Source organism: Saccopteryx leptura, chromosome 6 (genome assembly GCF_036850995.1).
Source record: "Saccopteryx leptura isolate mSacLep1 chromosome 6, mSacLep1_pri_phased_curated, whole genome shotgun sequence".
Lineage (NCBI taxonomy): Eukaryota > Metazoa > Chordata > Mammalia > Chiroptera > Emballonuridae > Saccopteryx > Saccopteryx leptura.
Window position 1 is genome coordinate 186616401 of NC_089508.1, and position 17641 is coordinate 186634041.

Below are 17641 nucleotides of genomic sequence, written 5' to 3' on the forward strand. Positions count from 1 at the left end.
GAGGCTGCTGTCCACAGGGTGATCGAGAAAGGCCCTCTAGGCAGGCGATGCTGAACCAGGACCCAGATTGTAAGAGGGACCTAGATATGCCAACATCTGGGGCCGCTGTGTTCCAGGCAGAACAGAACAGCAAGACCTGGGCCCCGAGCTGAGAAAAAGAGGGGAGTGCTGGAGCAACAGGAAGAAAGCCCCCCAGAGTGCCGTGTGCTGGGTGTGGGGACAGTGGCCTACAGTGACACCAGGAGGCGTGACGGGGGCCAGACTGGGTAACGTAGGAGCGTGGGTTCACTCTAGGACAATGGGGTGGAGATGGGGGAGTGAGGAGCTCCGACTGCCCTAAAGTAATCACGGTGGCTCTCGGGTAGGTGCTGAGGGAACATGAACAGAGGAGCAGGAAGATTTAGGGAGGAGGCCGTGCAGTCATCCGGTCAGGAAAGGATGGTGCCTTCAACGGGGGCGATGGCAGCAGGGACCGAGGGGGGTGGACAGACTGGTAATGCACGGCAGAGGGAGGGCTGTGGGACTCTACCCACCCCACCCCCACCGCTGTGTGAGTCCCCCCGAGGCCGCACGAGTGAGTGGAGTGCTCCCTGGGCAGCTCCCCTGTCCCCGCTGTGTGAGTCCCCCCAGGCCGCACGAGTGAGTGGAGTGCTCCCTGGGCAGCTCCCCTGTCCCCGCTGCTGCTTTCCAGCCTCTTCAGCCCTTAATGACCTCCCGTCCTTCACTCTCATTTAAACAGAGGGAGCAGATCTGCAGGGAACACCATGAGCAATGGCAGCCATAACCATGAGTTCCCAAGGTCATTTTGCCCAACGGCGGAGCCCTTGGGAACTGGTGGTGGACAATGTTCTGCTCTGTGCTGTGAAATGGAATAAAAGTCCCCAAAGGTCTCAGGTAGGAGCCCGACCCATGCACATCTCTTCCAGGAAAAGAGAAGCTCTTTCTAGGAGCGAGAAAACATTCACGGTAATAATTTACTGTCTCTGACACGGATCTGCCGCTACCATCTCTAGGCACCGAAAACACCAATTAGGAGCCAAAGAGACAAAGCGTCTCCCCCCCTGAACCACTGCTACACCCTTTCTGACCCCTGACATCTCCTCACAGTGTTGCTCAATTATTTGAGCTAACTTAAAAGTCAGTGTCTTGCACTAAAGTGAAATGATGTCTGTGCTTTGACTCGGCAGCCTGGAAGGGATCTTCATTTATCTGTCTGGGATTCTCCTATAGAGAGACGGTTGCATGTGTATCTGTGTGACATGTTTTATGTATGTGCACGTGCTTTAAAAAAAAAAGGGAGAAGGTGATGTAGAGACGCAGGAAGGAGATGACTACGGCCCCGAGATTAATGATGTCAATGATCTAGCATTTCTTTCTATATGGTTACCATTGATTTCCATTAAAAAAATTGTTAAATTTAGGCCTCTCTGAGCCTCTTGATCCACAGCTTCAAGTTCCCTGACTCCCAAATTAAATAAAACTGAGATGGAGGGGATCAGTTTTCTCCCTTAAGCAGAGCATTTTGACCTCCAAAAGTCGAGATGCTCCCTTCACTGGGAGAAATGTTGGCATGACTCTATGTATATTTCAATCAAAAGCTGACTCACTGGCAAAAAATTTGAGTCCAGAGCTCTAGACACACCAATGAGAGGCCGAAACATCAGTTCTATAGCTGAACGCACTCCACTTAGCCAACCACGGGGAGAGTTTTTGGCTATACACCAGGTAGCGCCAATCAAGACGAGGCCAGACTTCCAAGCAGGCTTCATCACCCTTGGTAGGGTGAGGAGAATTAGAGAAGGAATGATGGAAGAAAGAAACATCATGAATAAAACATTAAAATATTATTCTAAACCATGAATCAAAAGCTCAGGTCCAGCACACCACATTCAGGCAAGGAGCATGAAATTTACTTAAACTTCTCCATTTCTATTTGGTTTGGACAGTACTGTGTTATCATAGTTTTGCTGTTGTTAATACTGTGTCAACACTTTCATTACAAGCTGCAATCTCCAGGACTTCATAAATGGACTGCAAACCTTACAAATGGAAATTAATGTTCAGCATCCAGGAGGCCGAGCCTGGAGGAAAGCCAGAAGAAAGCCAAAGTCACAGACTCTTTTCGTGAGTGTGATTGGAAGTTACGCTAGAATTTGGGGCACCAAATTAAAATGCTATTGGTCCTCTCAAGAGATTCCCAAATGTTTGTTGAAAATGAGAGATGATTAGGCTCTTTAGAAATGTTTCTGTTGATGCTGAATGTGATTCAAGAATAAATATCTCAAGATTATTCGATGTGGGTGCGTTTGCATCATTCAGGCAATTGAAGAATGTGTGTTGAGGGACCGCCCACCTCAAAGGGCTGATACTTTTCTATATACAATGTGGTGTTTTCCTGACATTTTCAATTCCTTTGACAGTTTTTAACTCCAGATAAAGAGAATGAGAACCCCAGGGTGTGGGTGAAGCTGGCCCCTGGCTGTCGTCCTCATAAAAGGGCTATGTTGCCATTCGAGAGCGCCGTCTTTATTGGAGCACCTTTGGTGATGGACACACAGTCCTGCTGAGGCTGGCCAACTCTACCACATGCCACAGGGCGCTGAGAGCAGCACATGGTGTTGTGCAGGAATGTTCCAACTCTGCAGGTGGGTCCCGGCCAAGGAAGTCTGAGAAGAAGCCAGGTGGCGAGAAGCCCGTGCTCACACCCTCTGGGCTCAGATTAGACATGTCTGCATTCAGTGCTGAGCATCCTAAGCACCGCACGTTGCAGACACACACACACACACACACACACACACACACACACACACACACAGTAGGTATTCAATGAATGTTTTAGTTGTCCCTGCTCACACAGTCTCTTCTTAGGAATTGGGCAAGAATGTCCCCAACAGGGAATTGACTGAGTTCCAGGTATCAGCCGGGTGTTTGTTTTATTTTTCCACTTTACCAACTTCCTGTTTTGTATACGGCGCAGAGAACGCCCGGATGTGCCAGGCTTTTGGCGGTACGTGTGAGGAGTTTGAACTTTCCCTGCTACCGGTAGTTTAATGTACCACCCAAGTTGAGGGTCAGGAGGCTTCACTGAAGACCTTCCACATCTGACCCCTTCTCCCAGCATTCTCCCTTGTTCCGTAGGAAGACAGCCGCCCCCACGTCTCACCATGATCACCAGTGTCCAGTGTTTTCCAGCAAAGGCTGGCCTGACTTCCGTCAAGGAGGGCTGTCTCACCCTGATCCATGGCAAGACTCTGGAAGGGTTAACCCTTTGGACCTTCAGAAAAATACCAGGGAACCCCCCACCAAGTAAGCCAGCAAAAACCCTTACCTTCAACCCCCCCCCCCAAAAAAAAAAAACAACAACTAAATCCATGAAATCACTTAAGCCACCCTTCCAAAGAGAGGGAGACTCAAAAAGTTTTATGTAGCAACCTATAAGAAACTCACTTTGTGGGATGTTTCACATTCCAAGCCATGGTTTATTCCCTCATATAACCCTGCCAGTAATATCAACCAGATGTGGCAAAGAAGCCTGTGCAGAATTGTAAAAATTACAAGCACATTCTGTAATTCCAAAGCATTGTAAAGTCACAGCTTGGTTTTCTTTCGTTCTTAAAAAATAAAATAAAATAAAACTTTCCAAGCTGGCAGAACGTTTTTGGTTCAACTACTGCCTGGTCGCTTTAGAAGATTGTTCTGCCGGGGCCAAGAGGCTAAAGAATTTGAAAATCTAAAACCCAACCCTACCTTTTGATAAGTTGTAGGGCATTTAGACATGTCTACTTGCAAACATGCATTTAAGGCTGTAAATAATTTTTCCGCTTTTAATGTTTCACGTCTTAATAATCCTAGATCTCAGATGTGTGCACGTACGTATATATGCTCATGTGAGCATAAAAGTACAAATACTGAACCTTGGAAGCTTGTTTTTCTTCTCTTTATTTTGCAAGAGGCACATGATAAAATAGAAAAAAAACATAAAATTGGGGTTCAGAAAGACCTGGGTGGATTCCATGTGCTTAAGGCGCCTAGCACATAGTAGGTGCTCAAGAGATGGCCGATTCCTTCCCTGCTCCCAAACCTATAACAGCACAGGGGGCGCACTAGATTGTGCTTCTCAAACTATGTCCCCTGGATGACAAGTTTGACTTGACAAAGTCAAACCCCTATGTCCATCCTAGATCTACTGAACCAGAGTTCTGGGGTACCTGGCCCAAGAGTCAGCCTTTTAACCAGGACCTCAAGGGGTTTCTCGTTCCTACATGCCAAGTGTGATAACCACAGCCGCCTAGCTCCTTGCTCTGTGGAGAGCGGCTCAGAAGTGCCACCCGGAATCAAGTTAGAAAGGCAGATTCTTAGGTCCTGCCGCCCCAGAACTCTGGAACCAGAACCTGCATTTTACCAACATGCCCAGATATTCAGATGCATCATCAAGTCTGACAAATGCTGCCCTAGATACCTTTTATTCCCGGCCCGGAAATTCTATAGTATGAGTCTCCAAGGCGGTTCTCAGTATTCACTTTGTATTCCATTCTACGGATAAGACGACCGGCTTCTGTGCTCAGCTGCACCAGGCTTCAATAAAGGAGGGGGGAAAGAGAGCTTCCACGCCTTCTTTCCTGGTCCCAGTCTCAGGCGCTGCGGCGAGAGTTCGACTCGCACGAAATAGAAACCCCGAGAGTGACCGGGGAACCAATGTAACCCGTTACCTGTCCACACACAGACGAAAGCTGGACCCGTCTTCCCGAGGAAGCGTGCTGTAAAACAGACTGAACTGAAGGCTGGCCTCGCCTCGGTCTCAGGAACTGGGGGAACCGAGGGGGAGGGGGGGCGGACGGAAAGGGGGGAAGCGGAGCTCCAGTTTGCAGGGACATTTTCCATGAGCTTTAGGTGGCGGTGCCCCTGGAAAAAGTGACCCCATGTCTGCAGTGGTGAGGCTGATCTCCTTGTCCATCCCCTGGCCCCTGCAGGCGGGGCCGGCACCTGGGCAGCAGGTGTCTGGGCTCCAGCGCCAGGAGGGGCGGGGCAGGCGGTCTCTGAAGCCCCCGCCGCCCTGGGGGCTCGGCTCCCCCTTCGCCCTATTATCATTTCACCACATCAGATAGCAGCTCGGCTGGAAAACTGAGTAGCCCGGTGTTTGTTTTCTCCGCTGGCTGCTCACTTTTATAGCGCTGTTCCACATCAATACAGAGTTTTATGGACACGCATATTGCATGTACTTATGTTTTAAAGTTCGGTACAGAACGGGAAGACTAAGAGAGCCGCGGAGGAATCTACGGGCAGCAGAAGGTACGACCTACGCGTACCGGCCTCCAGTCATTCGACAGCCGGCGCTTGTTTTGGGACTTCAGAGAGATAAAGGAACGACCACGATGACCCGACCCGAGCTTCTCCAAGGTGCCGGGCACTTGGGTGACTAGCGTCTCATAACTGTAGTCTAAAAGCCAAGATTAGACATTTTAGTTCTGGAGGAAGGCAAGCTTGGGTCTGAATTTTGGTTCTGCTAGTTACCAGCTCTGTGCTGCTGGGCAAGCTGTCTGAGCTCCGGGACTCTTGTTTCTTTACCTCTAGAGTGGGGATAATGTCGTATCTAGCCTCTTAACCCTGAGATTAAGTGAGAGGATATACCTAAGAGCGGCTCGCAGAATGTCTGACCATGGTAAATATGCAATACATACTTGGGAACTATTATGCTCTAATTTGTTCTCCCAAATTTGTATGTCAAAGTCCTTGTCCCCAGTACAGGGGTCCTCGAGTTTACCACAGTCTCAACATACGACATTTCGAGTTTACGATGCTCACTTTCATAAAAACTTTAAAAAATTGAGACATGAGCATTTCGGCTTACGCTTTTAGTGCCGTACTTTTTCCCCCCTCATTTTTGGTCATTTTTTTCTGTTGCTACAGTACAGAGTACAGTACAGCATATTTATGTCCTTTTCCTTTTTCTGTGTCCTAGTTGTGTTTTTATGTTCTAGATTATGATTTTACAACTGTGTTAGGATAGGTAAGTGACTTAGGCTAGGGTATGTTTCGACTTACACCAAAATTTGGGTCACGTCACTGTCGTAGGAACAGAACTGTGTCGTAACCCGAGGACCCCTAGTACTTCAGATTGTAATTGTATTTGGAGATCAGGTCTTTACACAGGTGATTAAGTTGAGCCTGGCCTGTGGTGGCACAGTGGATAGATCCTCAACCTGGAACACTGAGGTTGCCGGTTTGAAACCCTGGGCTTGCCTGGTCAAGGCACATACAAAGAACAATCAATGAATGAACAACTAAAGTGAAGCAACTATGAGTTGATACTTCTCGCTTCCCCCCTCTGTAAAATCAATCAATAAATTAAAAAATATATAAAAAAAGAAAAGAGGTGATTAAGTTGAAAGGAGACTGTTAGGGTGGGGCCCTAAGCCAACAGGGCTGTCCTTATGACAAAAGGAAGAAAGACCAGGGGTAAGCGTGAACAGAGCGCTGGCCTTCTGAGGAGGCAGCAGTAAGACCGCCGAGCGAGACCAGGAGAGAGGCCTCAGAAACCAGCCCTGCCAGCCCCTGGTCTTCACCTTCCCGGCTCCCGACTGTGAGAAAACACATATCTGTTGTTGAAGCCATGCATTCTGAGGGACTCTGTTACGACAGTCTGAGCAAACGGAGACGGGACTGTGATGAGTCTCTCCATTGTAGGGCTAGCTAAGCAACCGGAAACTGAGAAAGGGGGGGTCTTTGCCCGGCTCGCCGGAGAGCAGGGTTTAAACCCCGGTCTGGACGGATCCCATGTCCCTATTCTTTGCTCCAATATTGGGCTGCCTCAAAGAGACGTTTGCTCGCTCTGCTGAATGCAGCTTCCCGTTTTGTTGGGTATAGAGGACGTGTATACACACGGCGGTGATAAGGGCAGAAAATGGTAAAGACAAAGAGAGGTGTAAGTAAGCAGAAACAAGAGCTCAGAGGCAGGCTGGCTGGTTAGAAGGACGTCCCTGGAGACTGCGGGCTCACAGCCTTTAATGCTTCGGGAGAGACGTGGCTCCTACCATGATAAGAGCCAGTGACTTGGGCTAAGTTGGCTGGCCACATTTCATATTGATTTCCGCTCCCTGGGGATTAACTTCCCAAGTCTCTGCAACTCCGCTGACCCAAGTGAGCGACAGCAGGTTTAACCCCAGTGGCATTTTTAAGAAGCTGTCAAATACCTCGCAGGACTGAGCCGAGAATAATTGGAGGTGTCTGCCCCACTGCTAGCGTGACTGCCTATCAGCCTCGGGTTTTCAACTCCTGCCAAGTAGTTAACAAACTCTTTGGACCTGAATCCGGGAGAGGGGCGCCCAAAGGACCCCAGCGATCTGCTCATCTTCACATGGCAAAGTCAAACCCTTAAACGGTCATGAGTCGCTGTGTCCCTCATCCCCTTTCGAGCTCTATAATCCGGTGAAATTTTAATCCCTGTTTTCACCTTGTCTCCTGCTCCTTCTAAAGAATTTCCAGCAACATTAACTGCTTAACCTCCCAAATAACCAGGAATCCTTCACTCCCTTTCATGTGTAGGTGAAAGTGAGAGCCAGAAGGGGATGCACAAAAAATTAATAACTTCTCGACCATGTACTAGACCATGCTCCCACCCATCCTCTAGCTGAGACAACGAAGGCCCAGAGAGGTCAAGAAACATGCTAAGGCCACACAGCTGTGGGTGAGAGAGCCACCATGAGGACCAGGATCTTCTCACTCCAAGCGCGATGCACACTTCAACCCTCACCTGTTTTGGAGCTCAAATTCTTTGCCAGGTGCTGAAATGTTTCTACCGCAGACGCCCAAGGCCCAACATATGCACCACTCCATCAGTCAGCTAGCAAGAGTTAACCAGTCATCTTTCGCTGAGCACTTGCTATGTTCTGCATCATCTGGGAAGGGTTGTCCGTGCGCTGTTCCCACCTACTCTCACAACGACACAGAGAAGTAGGTTCCAGTATTGTCTGCTTTACTGATGAAGGACCCGAGACCCCGAGCGGTTCAGTGACTTGACCCAGTCTCCCAGCACAGAATCGACAGCCCCTTACCCTTGGCCCTTGACTGTCCGCAGGGAACCTGGGAAGGGCAGAAGCACGGTCTCCCCCCCCCCCCAATTGAGAACATGATGATTGACATCCAGGTGGAAGGCACGACCGTGACCTGCTGGGTGTTTTACAGACCACCCACAGTGACGTTCCCAAAATCTCAGGGCACTTCCACTCTCCAGAAGTCTGTGTCTTGTGCCCAACGTGCCTGAGAAACAAGTAAGAGGAGAGACACACCACTAACATGCCGTGAATCAGCGAATCAGACGGGGCTGGGCTGAGGCTGAGGGGGTAGGAGGCCAGCCAAAGCCACCCAGCAGCACTTGGATTGTGACAGGTCCACTATGAATCCTTTCTACCCCGGCTTCAGCTTTCCACAATAGTTAGCATGGCAACGTGGCATGGTGGAAAACTGAAGGGCTTTGTAGTGACCCGGGCATGCATTCGACTCCCTGTCCCATTGTTTCTGGTTATATGCGTATGCGTAAGCTAGACAACCCTCCTGAGCTTGAGAGGTAGATTTAATAAGGATTCTCTTTGCAGGACTGGTGTGAAGGTTAAATCTCAGCACTGAAGCAGCGTGTCAGTGTAGACCTGCTCCTTAGGCACGTGGGATACAAGGATAAGGAACTTGAACTCTGAGCTCTAGTTCTCTCATCTATGAAATAGGAGTATTGATACAGGGAGTTGATTAGAGAAAAGCACAGAATCCAGTGTCAGATGATCCAGATTTGAATCCGAGTCTATCACTAAGCAGTTGAATGCTATTGAGCAAATTCTGTAACGTCTTAGGGCATGAGTTTTGCAACTGTAGAATGGTAACAATCATAGTAGCTACCTTGTAGGATTGTGGGAACATCAAATGCACCCAGCACCGAACGTGTTTGCTATAATCATTATCCCGGAGTGTTTTGGGGAGGCTCAAGAACACTCCACTAAAGCATGGGAGCTGCACAGAGTAGATAGGTGCTCAAGAAACTTATGGGCATCTGTTGTTTTCAAGTTATATCTCTCCCCTTGTCTTTTTTTTTCTTTTCCTCCCCGTCTTCTGATAACAGAATTATTCTTTTCTTCAAGAAGCCTACCCCCAGGCCCTGCACACCTGCATACCCAACCAAGTGGGAAGAACACATGACCAAGACTTCATCACTCAGAGGACAGCATCTCATTGCACTAGCAATCTGCTCCGACATGAATGCGTGGCCAAGTTAAGCAATCCATCCTCAGTGCCCTGTTTACCTGGGCACCCTCTCCCCCCGAGGTTGTTAGATGATACCCCCGGAGTCTTCTGCTTTTGGCTGCCATCGCGTGTGCTGTGCTAAGGGATGGGAGGAGGGAGATGGAGTCACAGTGACATCATCAAGCCTCCGGGTCTAATTGCTCCTAAAGCCACCCACAAGTAGCACTGGACTCCTCAGGTATATAAACGGATACATTTCCTCTGTGGGTCACACTAACTTTAGTTGTCTTTCTGTCTCTTACTAATCAGTATTATTATTATAGTAGCAAAGGTTCTCAACAAATATTATTTCTTTCCCATCAACCTTCGAAACATGTCTAATTACATGTCCATAGCCTTTGCAAAGGTACTTTTTGTATAAACACTGAGTGCGAAGCAGGTCCTGTCTGTAGATCTGATAAGAAAGGGTGTGTCCAGACCCACGCAGGAGCAGACAGCCACATTTAGCATCCCCGGGAAAGGGCTCGCCGTGTCTACTGAGATGCAATGCTTTTTCAAAACAGGGCCAGTGGCATATGTATACACACTCATGATTGCACATTTATTGATTTCTAATTTGTACCCTGCTTACTTCCGAAAAGGCCCTGGAGTGGCTGACAAAATGAGACAAAGACACAATAGGGCCATTAAGAAAAATCAAAGATAAAGCCCAGAGAGAAAAAAAGGGATTGCTGATGATTGCCCAAACCTGGGTTAATATAGCTGCTTTGATTAAAAAAAAAAATTATATTGTATATTTAGCACTTCACTTTTTGGCAGCCACTCAGAATGTGTCATGACAGGGCACCCAGAGACCTGGGCATCCTCTCTTCCTCTCTGTCTGCAGCCTGACACCCAGACAGACACCAGGCTGGGACAAGCTCCGGGAAGAGCTGACTAAATAATGAGTGAGTGAGTGAATGAATGAATGAATGGCAGATAAAAGAACCGAAGTGCCCTGACAGCACTGCTTCTATTCCAGGCTGTGTCATTCATCTACCCATCCACCCGTCCCTGAGCACCTCGGTACGCCCTGCGCTGCCTGGCGGGGAGTCGGAACAGGACGGACCCCAGAATGAGTCAGACGCTGTCCCTGCCAACCTGGTGCGGCTCTCTGGCTTGAAGAAAAAGCTCCGTGTAAGGTATGCCAGTGTTCATAGCAACTCCTTGTCTCTTCATTGTTCCCAGAGAAAGGGGGTCAGAAACAGAGGCTGGGAAGATGGGGACTGGAGGAGTAACAATAGTCATCGCGGTGGTTACACTCAGACAGCACTTTCAACCCGAGAAAACACCCCCACGCCGTTATCTCATCAGATACTCACAGCTCCTGGTGACGTCGGTAGAAGGGAAGAGGGGTTGTCTCCCTTTTCCTGGTGAGCTTGTTTAGTCACAGAAGGGACAGGGACTCTCCCAACCTCTCTCAGTGAGAAAGTGGCGATCAGGACAGTCTCCTGGGCTTTCCTGCGCCCCTGTGCCCCCTGCCTGGGTCTGGCCCCCAGCATCATGGCCTGCGATGCCTCCTCTGCCTAGAGTAAGACAGCCCTGCACAGAATGGGCGTCACCTGGTGGCACGGGGGGGCGGCTTCGTGATCGCAGCTTCCGTGAGCCAGAAGCAGCCCACCCGGCATCCTGCAGTAACTGGAACACTCAGACCCCACTCGCTGCTCAGGCCTCCCAGCAGCCCCAGCCCCGGCGCCAGGCACCTTCTGTTTACTTGGGAAGTGGTGCCGAGATTACAGATGAAGATACAGTCCGCACTCCGCAGTCAGGAGCAGGTTGAGAAGGTGCGACGCGGCGCTGGGTGGAGAGATGGCTTTTTAAGTGAGCATTTCAGGAAGGAACTGTGCAGAGGAAGGGGAGTTCAGAATCAGGACCGGTTCGCTGTGTGCCCACCTGGTGTTGCTTCTCCAGCCCGGGAGGACACCCCCTATATTTCACCCACTCTCACGCCCGTCCCGGTGAATTGAGAATGGAAGGGAGACACTCAGAAAGGGAGACATAATCTTCCCCACATTTAGCAAAGTCAGCCAGGTGGCCTGAGCAAGGGAAACAGAATACAGAACGTTGCAAGAGGAGACCTTGGCAAAAAGTACCGGCATGTCTTAGAGAAGGCAGGAGGAGTTGCTGTCCCAATGTCACACCAGCCAGAGCTCACCTGTTCTTGTCCCAGCAAAGTGCCCTTTAAAAACACACTTATGTACATAGTCTCACTGCGGGTGTACAGACAGAAATGGATAGAGATATAGACTCCTAATTCAGAACTCATTCCTAAGTGCATATGCCAACATGTGTTTCGTATTTCCAAATTCATCCTGGAAACTACATTCATTGTTTGACTGCATAAGTAGGAATCAGACACACAACCGTGGCCAATGAGACCGGTGGCCACCGCCCTGGCACCTGCCCAGTGATGTTAGAGTCCTCCCAGCCAGGTACACTGCTAAGCAGCCAGACACGGTGTTGCTCCATTCAGAAAGGCAAGCCTCGGGCAACCCAGCTCCCCCCACAAAGCACCCTCATCAATTCCAGCAGAAGTTTCAGGTTCAAAATCGTGGAACTGCTCAGTCAATAATTAGCACCTGCCTAACACCCACACACAATATGTGAATCGCGATCTCGCTCTCGACGTGCATCTCCAGCTCCCGAGCTCCCGGACTCTCACACTGAACCAACGTACGGAGGTATCTCCAGCTCTTTCCTCCTCGTTCTACCCCTGAAGCCCTCGGGAAGACACAGCAAGATTCCAGCTGCTTCTTTCTTTTCCCACGAAACCAGAGGCTAGGCCTCCAGGCCCAGGGCTTCACCACAGTCGCAGTGGGAGGCCCGCAGCAGGCAGCACTGTTCTAGCCAGCAAGGTGGTGGCACTGAAATGCTTAGTCCAAACTCATGCCCTCTGGGGACACTGTCAGTCTCCTGCGAATCAAGTCACCTCTAATCTCCCTGCCCTTCCGAGGGCACTCCCCTGAGGGGAGCTCAGATCCCAGCGAAACGGAGAGAGTTTACCCCCTCCTTGCAAGGGGGCCATCCACGGCCAGTGCCGCTGGCCCCACGAGCCCACGTAAGCCGCCGGTCTCTGTGGAAGGAGAGCAAGGACGTCGGGCCTGGAGGGGGCAGTGGGGGCACAGCACACGGACCCCTGCTCCAGGCCTCCAGGAGGGAGGCCCCACTGCCGAGCTCCGCGCGGAGCCTACCACGTTCTCCACGCGACCAAAGCCAGCGAGACACCAGGTAAAGAACACCGTTCAGGTCTACTCACAGTCTGGTGAGCTTCGGGGTGTTCTGGAAAAGCAGTTCTGGCAGGACCTGGAGCTTATTCTTGTTCAGGCGCCTGGGGGGGGGGGGAGAAAAGAATGGAAGGGTGTCAAGGGGGCGTGAAATTGGATCAAGTGTATCATTCACGGACATCACCTCAATAATCCATCAACAGGCCTGAAGAGATTTTCTAGATCGGCCAACGTGGGGCGCTCAGCAAGTGTAAGGAGATTCCATCCCCCAGAGCGTGGTCAGTCGAGTTGGAGACATCGGGCAGAGGGTCCACTGTAGGTGAGGACGCAGCAGGCGCCCTGCCCCTCCCCCACCGCGAGCCTGGGAAACGTCACTGATTGATCACAACGTTCTTTCCCACGGACCCCAGGCAAGTCTTTCAAATTTTTCTCATCATGTGCTCCAGATAGCTATGGCCAAGTGACAGAACTGGCCTTTGAAATGGGTCCCTAAGAAGAAATAAAATACCAGAGAAAATATCCCGGGTCCTCGATGGTGAGGTGGGAGGGACAGACAGCAGTTGCTACAGGAACAGAGGAGAGGGTGAGGAAGACCACCATGGGTTGAGGGGGGCCCAAGGAACTCCCGGCCAACCTGGCTCTTCAGACCAGAGTAGAGCAGGGCTGCATTACAACCTCCATGAGCCGCTCGCACTTGGGCCTTGGTGGGCACCTTCTTCCATTAAAAAAAGAGAAAGGAAGGAAGGAAGGAAGGATGGATGGATGGATAGATGGAAGGGAGGGAGGGAGGGAGGGAGGAAGGAAGGAAGGAAGGAAGGATGGATGGATGGAAGGGAGGGAGGGAGGGAGGGAGGAAGGAAGGAAGGAAGGAAGGAAGGAAGGAAGGAAGGAAGGAAGGAAGGAAGGAGGGAGGGAAGTTAAATACACTGTAATATATTTTACTACTATGTTGATATAAAAACAAATATATTTATATTAATATTATATATAACATGTACTCTGACCTGAAAGCTTATATTTTGGGACTAATGTTAGAAGAAATTAAAACATTTTCATGGGCCCCTATACGTACTGTTGGCCCTGGGCACTGTCCCTGCTGTGCCTAATGGAGCAGTCAGCCCGGGGTCAGGGACCATGGTCGGTGCACAGTGTGGCCGGAGGTAAAACGCAGCCCCGCTGGGGATGCCCGTGTTGGATGGTGGCAACAGAGCTCGACTCTCCCCTGGGAATGGTTCATGCTAAAGCCACCAGAAAGGAGGCCATCTGAGCATCTGAGGGACACCACGCTGTTGCTGTGGCCTCCACGAAGGCTGCTGTCCCGGGAGGGGAGGCCAGGAAGGAGGCCCTATGCCATGCTCACCGGCTCACCGCCGTGCCTCGCGGAGCCGGCATCCTGACGCAGCCTGGCCTGCGAATGCCTCAACCAGAATCCTCACATCTCCGGCCTCAGACCCTCCCAGAGAAAAGGGGGCAGTACAGAGCCTGGCTGCATTTCTCGGCTTAGAGTGGACGGCATGGGTTTAGTTACTTGGCAGAACTGGAGTCTTGCGTCGGAGAGCTAAGGCAACTGACTGACGGAGAAGGAAAAGGTGAGCTTCCTCTCCGCGTCTGGCCCTGCAGCTCCGCCCACTGCACCAGGCGGATCGATTCGCTGGGTGGGATTTCGCTACTTCCCCCCTTTCATCCCAGGTGATGGAAGGAAACTTCAGAAGGACAGGGGACTAGACGGAGGTCACGAAGGGCAAAGCACGTGGGAGAGGAGCACTTCAGACCTCAAAGAGGAAGGCCGCTGTCAGAAGTGTGCTGCTCAGCCCTGAGGGCCTCATGCAGCGTGTGCGTGGCGGGTGTCCCCGAGGTCCCCTCCTGACGCCAGCCGGACTGGATAAGCTGAGATTCCCGGCGCACCCCAATGGCCACCTGACTCCCGCCCCACTGTTCTCTTTTATTTTTTTTTTAAAGAACTTTACATTTTATTTTTCAATTACCATTTACAGTCAGTATTATTTTGTATTGGTTTCAGAGGTATAGCATAGTATTTAGATAATCATATGCTTTACCAAGTGTTTTCACTGATAGTTCCGGTGCCCAGCTGGCACCGTCCGGCGCTCTTTTTAATTTTTTAAGTGGGGGGTAAAAAAAAATCACATAACATAGTGTTGGCGATCTGAACCATTTTTAAGTGTACAGTTCAGTAGTGCTATGTATATTCACATTGTTGCGCAACAGATCTCCTGAATGGTTGGCTCAGTGGTGGAGCGTCGGCCTGGCATGCAGGAGTTCCGGGTTCAATTCCCGGCCAGGGCACACAGGAGAAGCGCCCATCTGCTTCTCCACCCCTCCCCCTCTCCTTCCTCTCTGTCTCTCTCTTCCCCTCCCGCAGCCAAGGCTCCATTGGAGCGGCGTTTGCCCGGGCACTGAGGGTGGTTCTGTGGCCTCTGCCTCAGGCGCTAGAGTGGCTCTGATTGTGACAGAATGACGCCCCAAGATGGGCGGAGCATCGCCCCCTGGTGGGCGTGCCGGGTGGATCCCGGTCGGGCGCATGTGGGAGTCTGTCTGACTGCCTCCCAATTTCCAACTTCAGAGAAATACAAAAAAGAAAAAAGAAAAAACTGAAACGCGATAGCCATTAAATGAGGCCCCGTTCTCGTCCCCCTTGTGCCTGGCGGCCACCATTCCACCTTCTGTCTGCGAGTTTGACCACTGCTCTTTGCTCACTCCCAGAATCGGCACTTTGTGCATTCCTGTCACTGAAGTGTGAAGAAAGGGGGAGCCCTGGTGAGAGGAAAATGAGGGGGACCTAAGTCCTTATTTAGTGCAGTTCCCATGTAGTCAGGGATAAGTCCCTTTAAATCAGGGGCAACCCCTGGTCCTAGAGGACGTGTGGTCATGTGACAGGATGGGTGGCGAGGGCAGGGTGCAGGTCTGGTTCTCTCCCGTTCTTGCTGTGGGACGTGGGGGAAGTTATCTAGCCCACAGAGCCTCAGTTTTCCATCTGCAGAATAACCCTCCTCACTGGGTTGCCGTAAGTCTTAGTGACGCAGTGCGTGCCAAGCATCTGCACTGCGTAACAACATGGCAGCGATGATCAACACGGTGCTTGCTGCGCGCTGACGGCAGGTCAGAGGCTCTGCTGCGTGCTGGCTGGGCAGGCCCTCGGGCAGGAGCCATGATTACCCACAGCTCCCAGATAAGGACCGGGGCCTAGAGAAGGGGAGCATATTCAGAGGGCCACAGTGTTGGAAGGTGGGAAAGGCAGGTTTTGGACCAGCCAGTCTGTGTCCAGAGCCCTGGTTTTGAACCCCTGGGTTCCTCAAGGCCTCTCAATCAGCACAGCTCCTTCCCCTTTCCTTTTCTTTCTCCCTTTTTCTTTCCTCCAGGGTTGCCACCTCTTCCACCCCAGCCAGACATCTGCCAAACCCTGAGTGCACCCCCTCCCTTAATTGGACTCTCTTGGAGGTCCCTAACGCCAGAACTGGCTCTCTACGTGGGTCTATCTGGGACCTCCCTCTATTGTCACATCTGCAGAAAGCCTGGTGAGAGTTACACTCCGGCAACCAAGGCTCCAGTCTAGGCAAACATCCTAAACCCTGGCTGCCTGCTGCCTGCGTGCTCAAAGCCCAAACCAGAGTTGAAGCTAAAAATAAAACCAGCTTGGCTCTAGGAAGGGAAGGAATCGTTTTCACTTCTTTGTTGGCATTTGTGGCCGGACAAAAATAAAAACAACCAAATTTAGCCATTTAGCCATTTGTGCTGTGCCTACCGCTCCATTAACCCTGCATGAGAATTCCCCGGTGGCTGGGCTGGGCTGGGCTCTTCTCCCCAAAGCCTCAGGGTCTTTCTGCTCCGGCCTGCGCAGCTACATGCGGGTTCTCCGTATCACAGGGAGTTCCATACTCCATTTCCGGTCCATTCCAGAATTAACTCATGTTGACTCAGTGAACCACGCCGGCCTGGAAGGTCCTCCTCAAAGAGCTGATGAAGGCTCCAAGCCGGACAAGGTGCACGTCTCCTGTGACCACTCTGAGAGCAGCCCCTGAACAGGGAAATAAGCAGGATGAAGGGCGCCTCTCCCCTGAGAGCGGCAGGGGAGCGCTGGGCTGCCAGCAGTGGCTTTTGGCCATGACACCCTCTGCCACTCACGGGCCACCGACTGCTCTGTCCCCCAGGGCCCAGAGGTGGAATTCACCTGCTGCAGTTGAAGCTGAAAATAAAGCCGTGATGCCTAGATGGCAAAAAAAAAAAAAAGGAAAGGAAGCTGTATGAGGACAGGCCTGAAGGGGTGAAGGAACGGGCCACAGCCTGGTCAGTGACGGGGTAAAGCCCATCTATCCGGACTTCCTCTGAGATCAACCTTCTTTCTCAGCTTTCCTGTTGGAACAATGGGGAGCATCAACGTCAAAAACCCACTGGCTGCTAGTTCCAGGATCCTACTGCCTTTCAGCCTGACCTGTGAATCTTCAAGAAAGAAAGCCTTTTCTTTGTAGTACTGCTGATGACATTCCTGGAGGTGCCTGGGTGTACGATCTAATCGGAGGGTTATGCCATGTTGTTTGTTGAATTCATTCATTTACATATTTATCCATTCAACCATCCAACCCTTAATTTATACTTTATCCAACCACTATTCATTTACCTATGCATTTAATATCTATCCACCCATCCATCCACTCATGTACTCTCTCATCCATCCATCTATCCATCCATCCATCAATCCTTCCATCCGTCCATCTGTCCGTCCATCCGTCTAACCATCTGTCCGTCCATCTGGCTATCTCTGCAGTCATTTTTTCAATATAAATGTACAAAGACGAATAAGATTCAACCCCATGCTGCATCTGCATGAATAAAATGCAGATGAATAAGAATATCAGATTCCAGTGAAAGAGACAGACATGAAAACAAGAAGTTACACCAGGATCTTGTAAGGAAAGTTATTGTGGGAGCACAGAGGTAGGGCAGGTAACCCAGACCTGGGTTAGGAAGATCTCCCAGAGAAAGTGGCTTGGCGTTTACTCTTGAAGCGTAGTCGTGACTTTTCACGAGGTTAGGGTAGGATGAAAGGCTTCCAGGACAGAAAAAAGAAGCGTGGTACGTAGGCGGCAGGCCCACGCACCACAACGCAAGTCCCTTCCTTTTCTCTAGGGCCTGAG

The 17641-nt window shown here is 50.8% G+C and overlaps 1 protein-coding gene across 3 annotated transcripts in view; it reads right to left on the reverse strand.

Moving 5' to 3' along the window:
* Positions 1-17641, reverse strand: part of SLIT3 (slit guidance ligand 3) — a 616611-nt gene that overhangs the window by 507313 nt on the left and 91657 nt on the right. For all 3 annotated transcript variants that reach the window (XR_010746197.1, XM_066342686.1, XM_066342687.1), the window contains exon 4: positions 12524-12595. Coding sequence is in view for 2 of the 3 variants with exons in the window: in XM_066342686.1 (XP_066198783.1) it covers positions 12524-12595 (72 nt within the window). In the remaining variant the exon portion in view is untranslated. The remainder of the gene's footprint in view (positions 1-12523; positions 12596-17641) is intronic.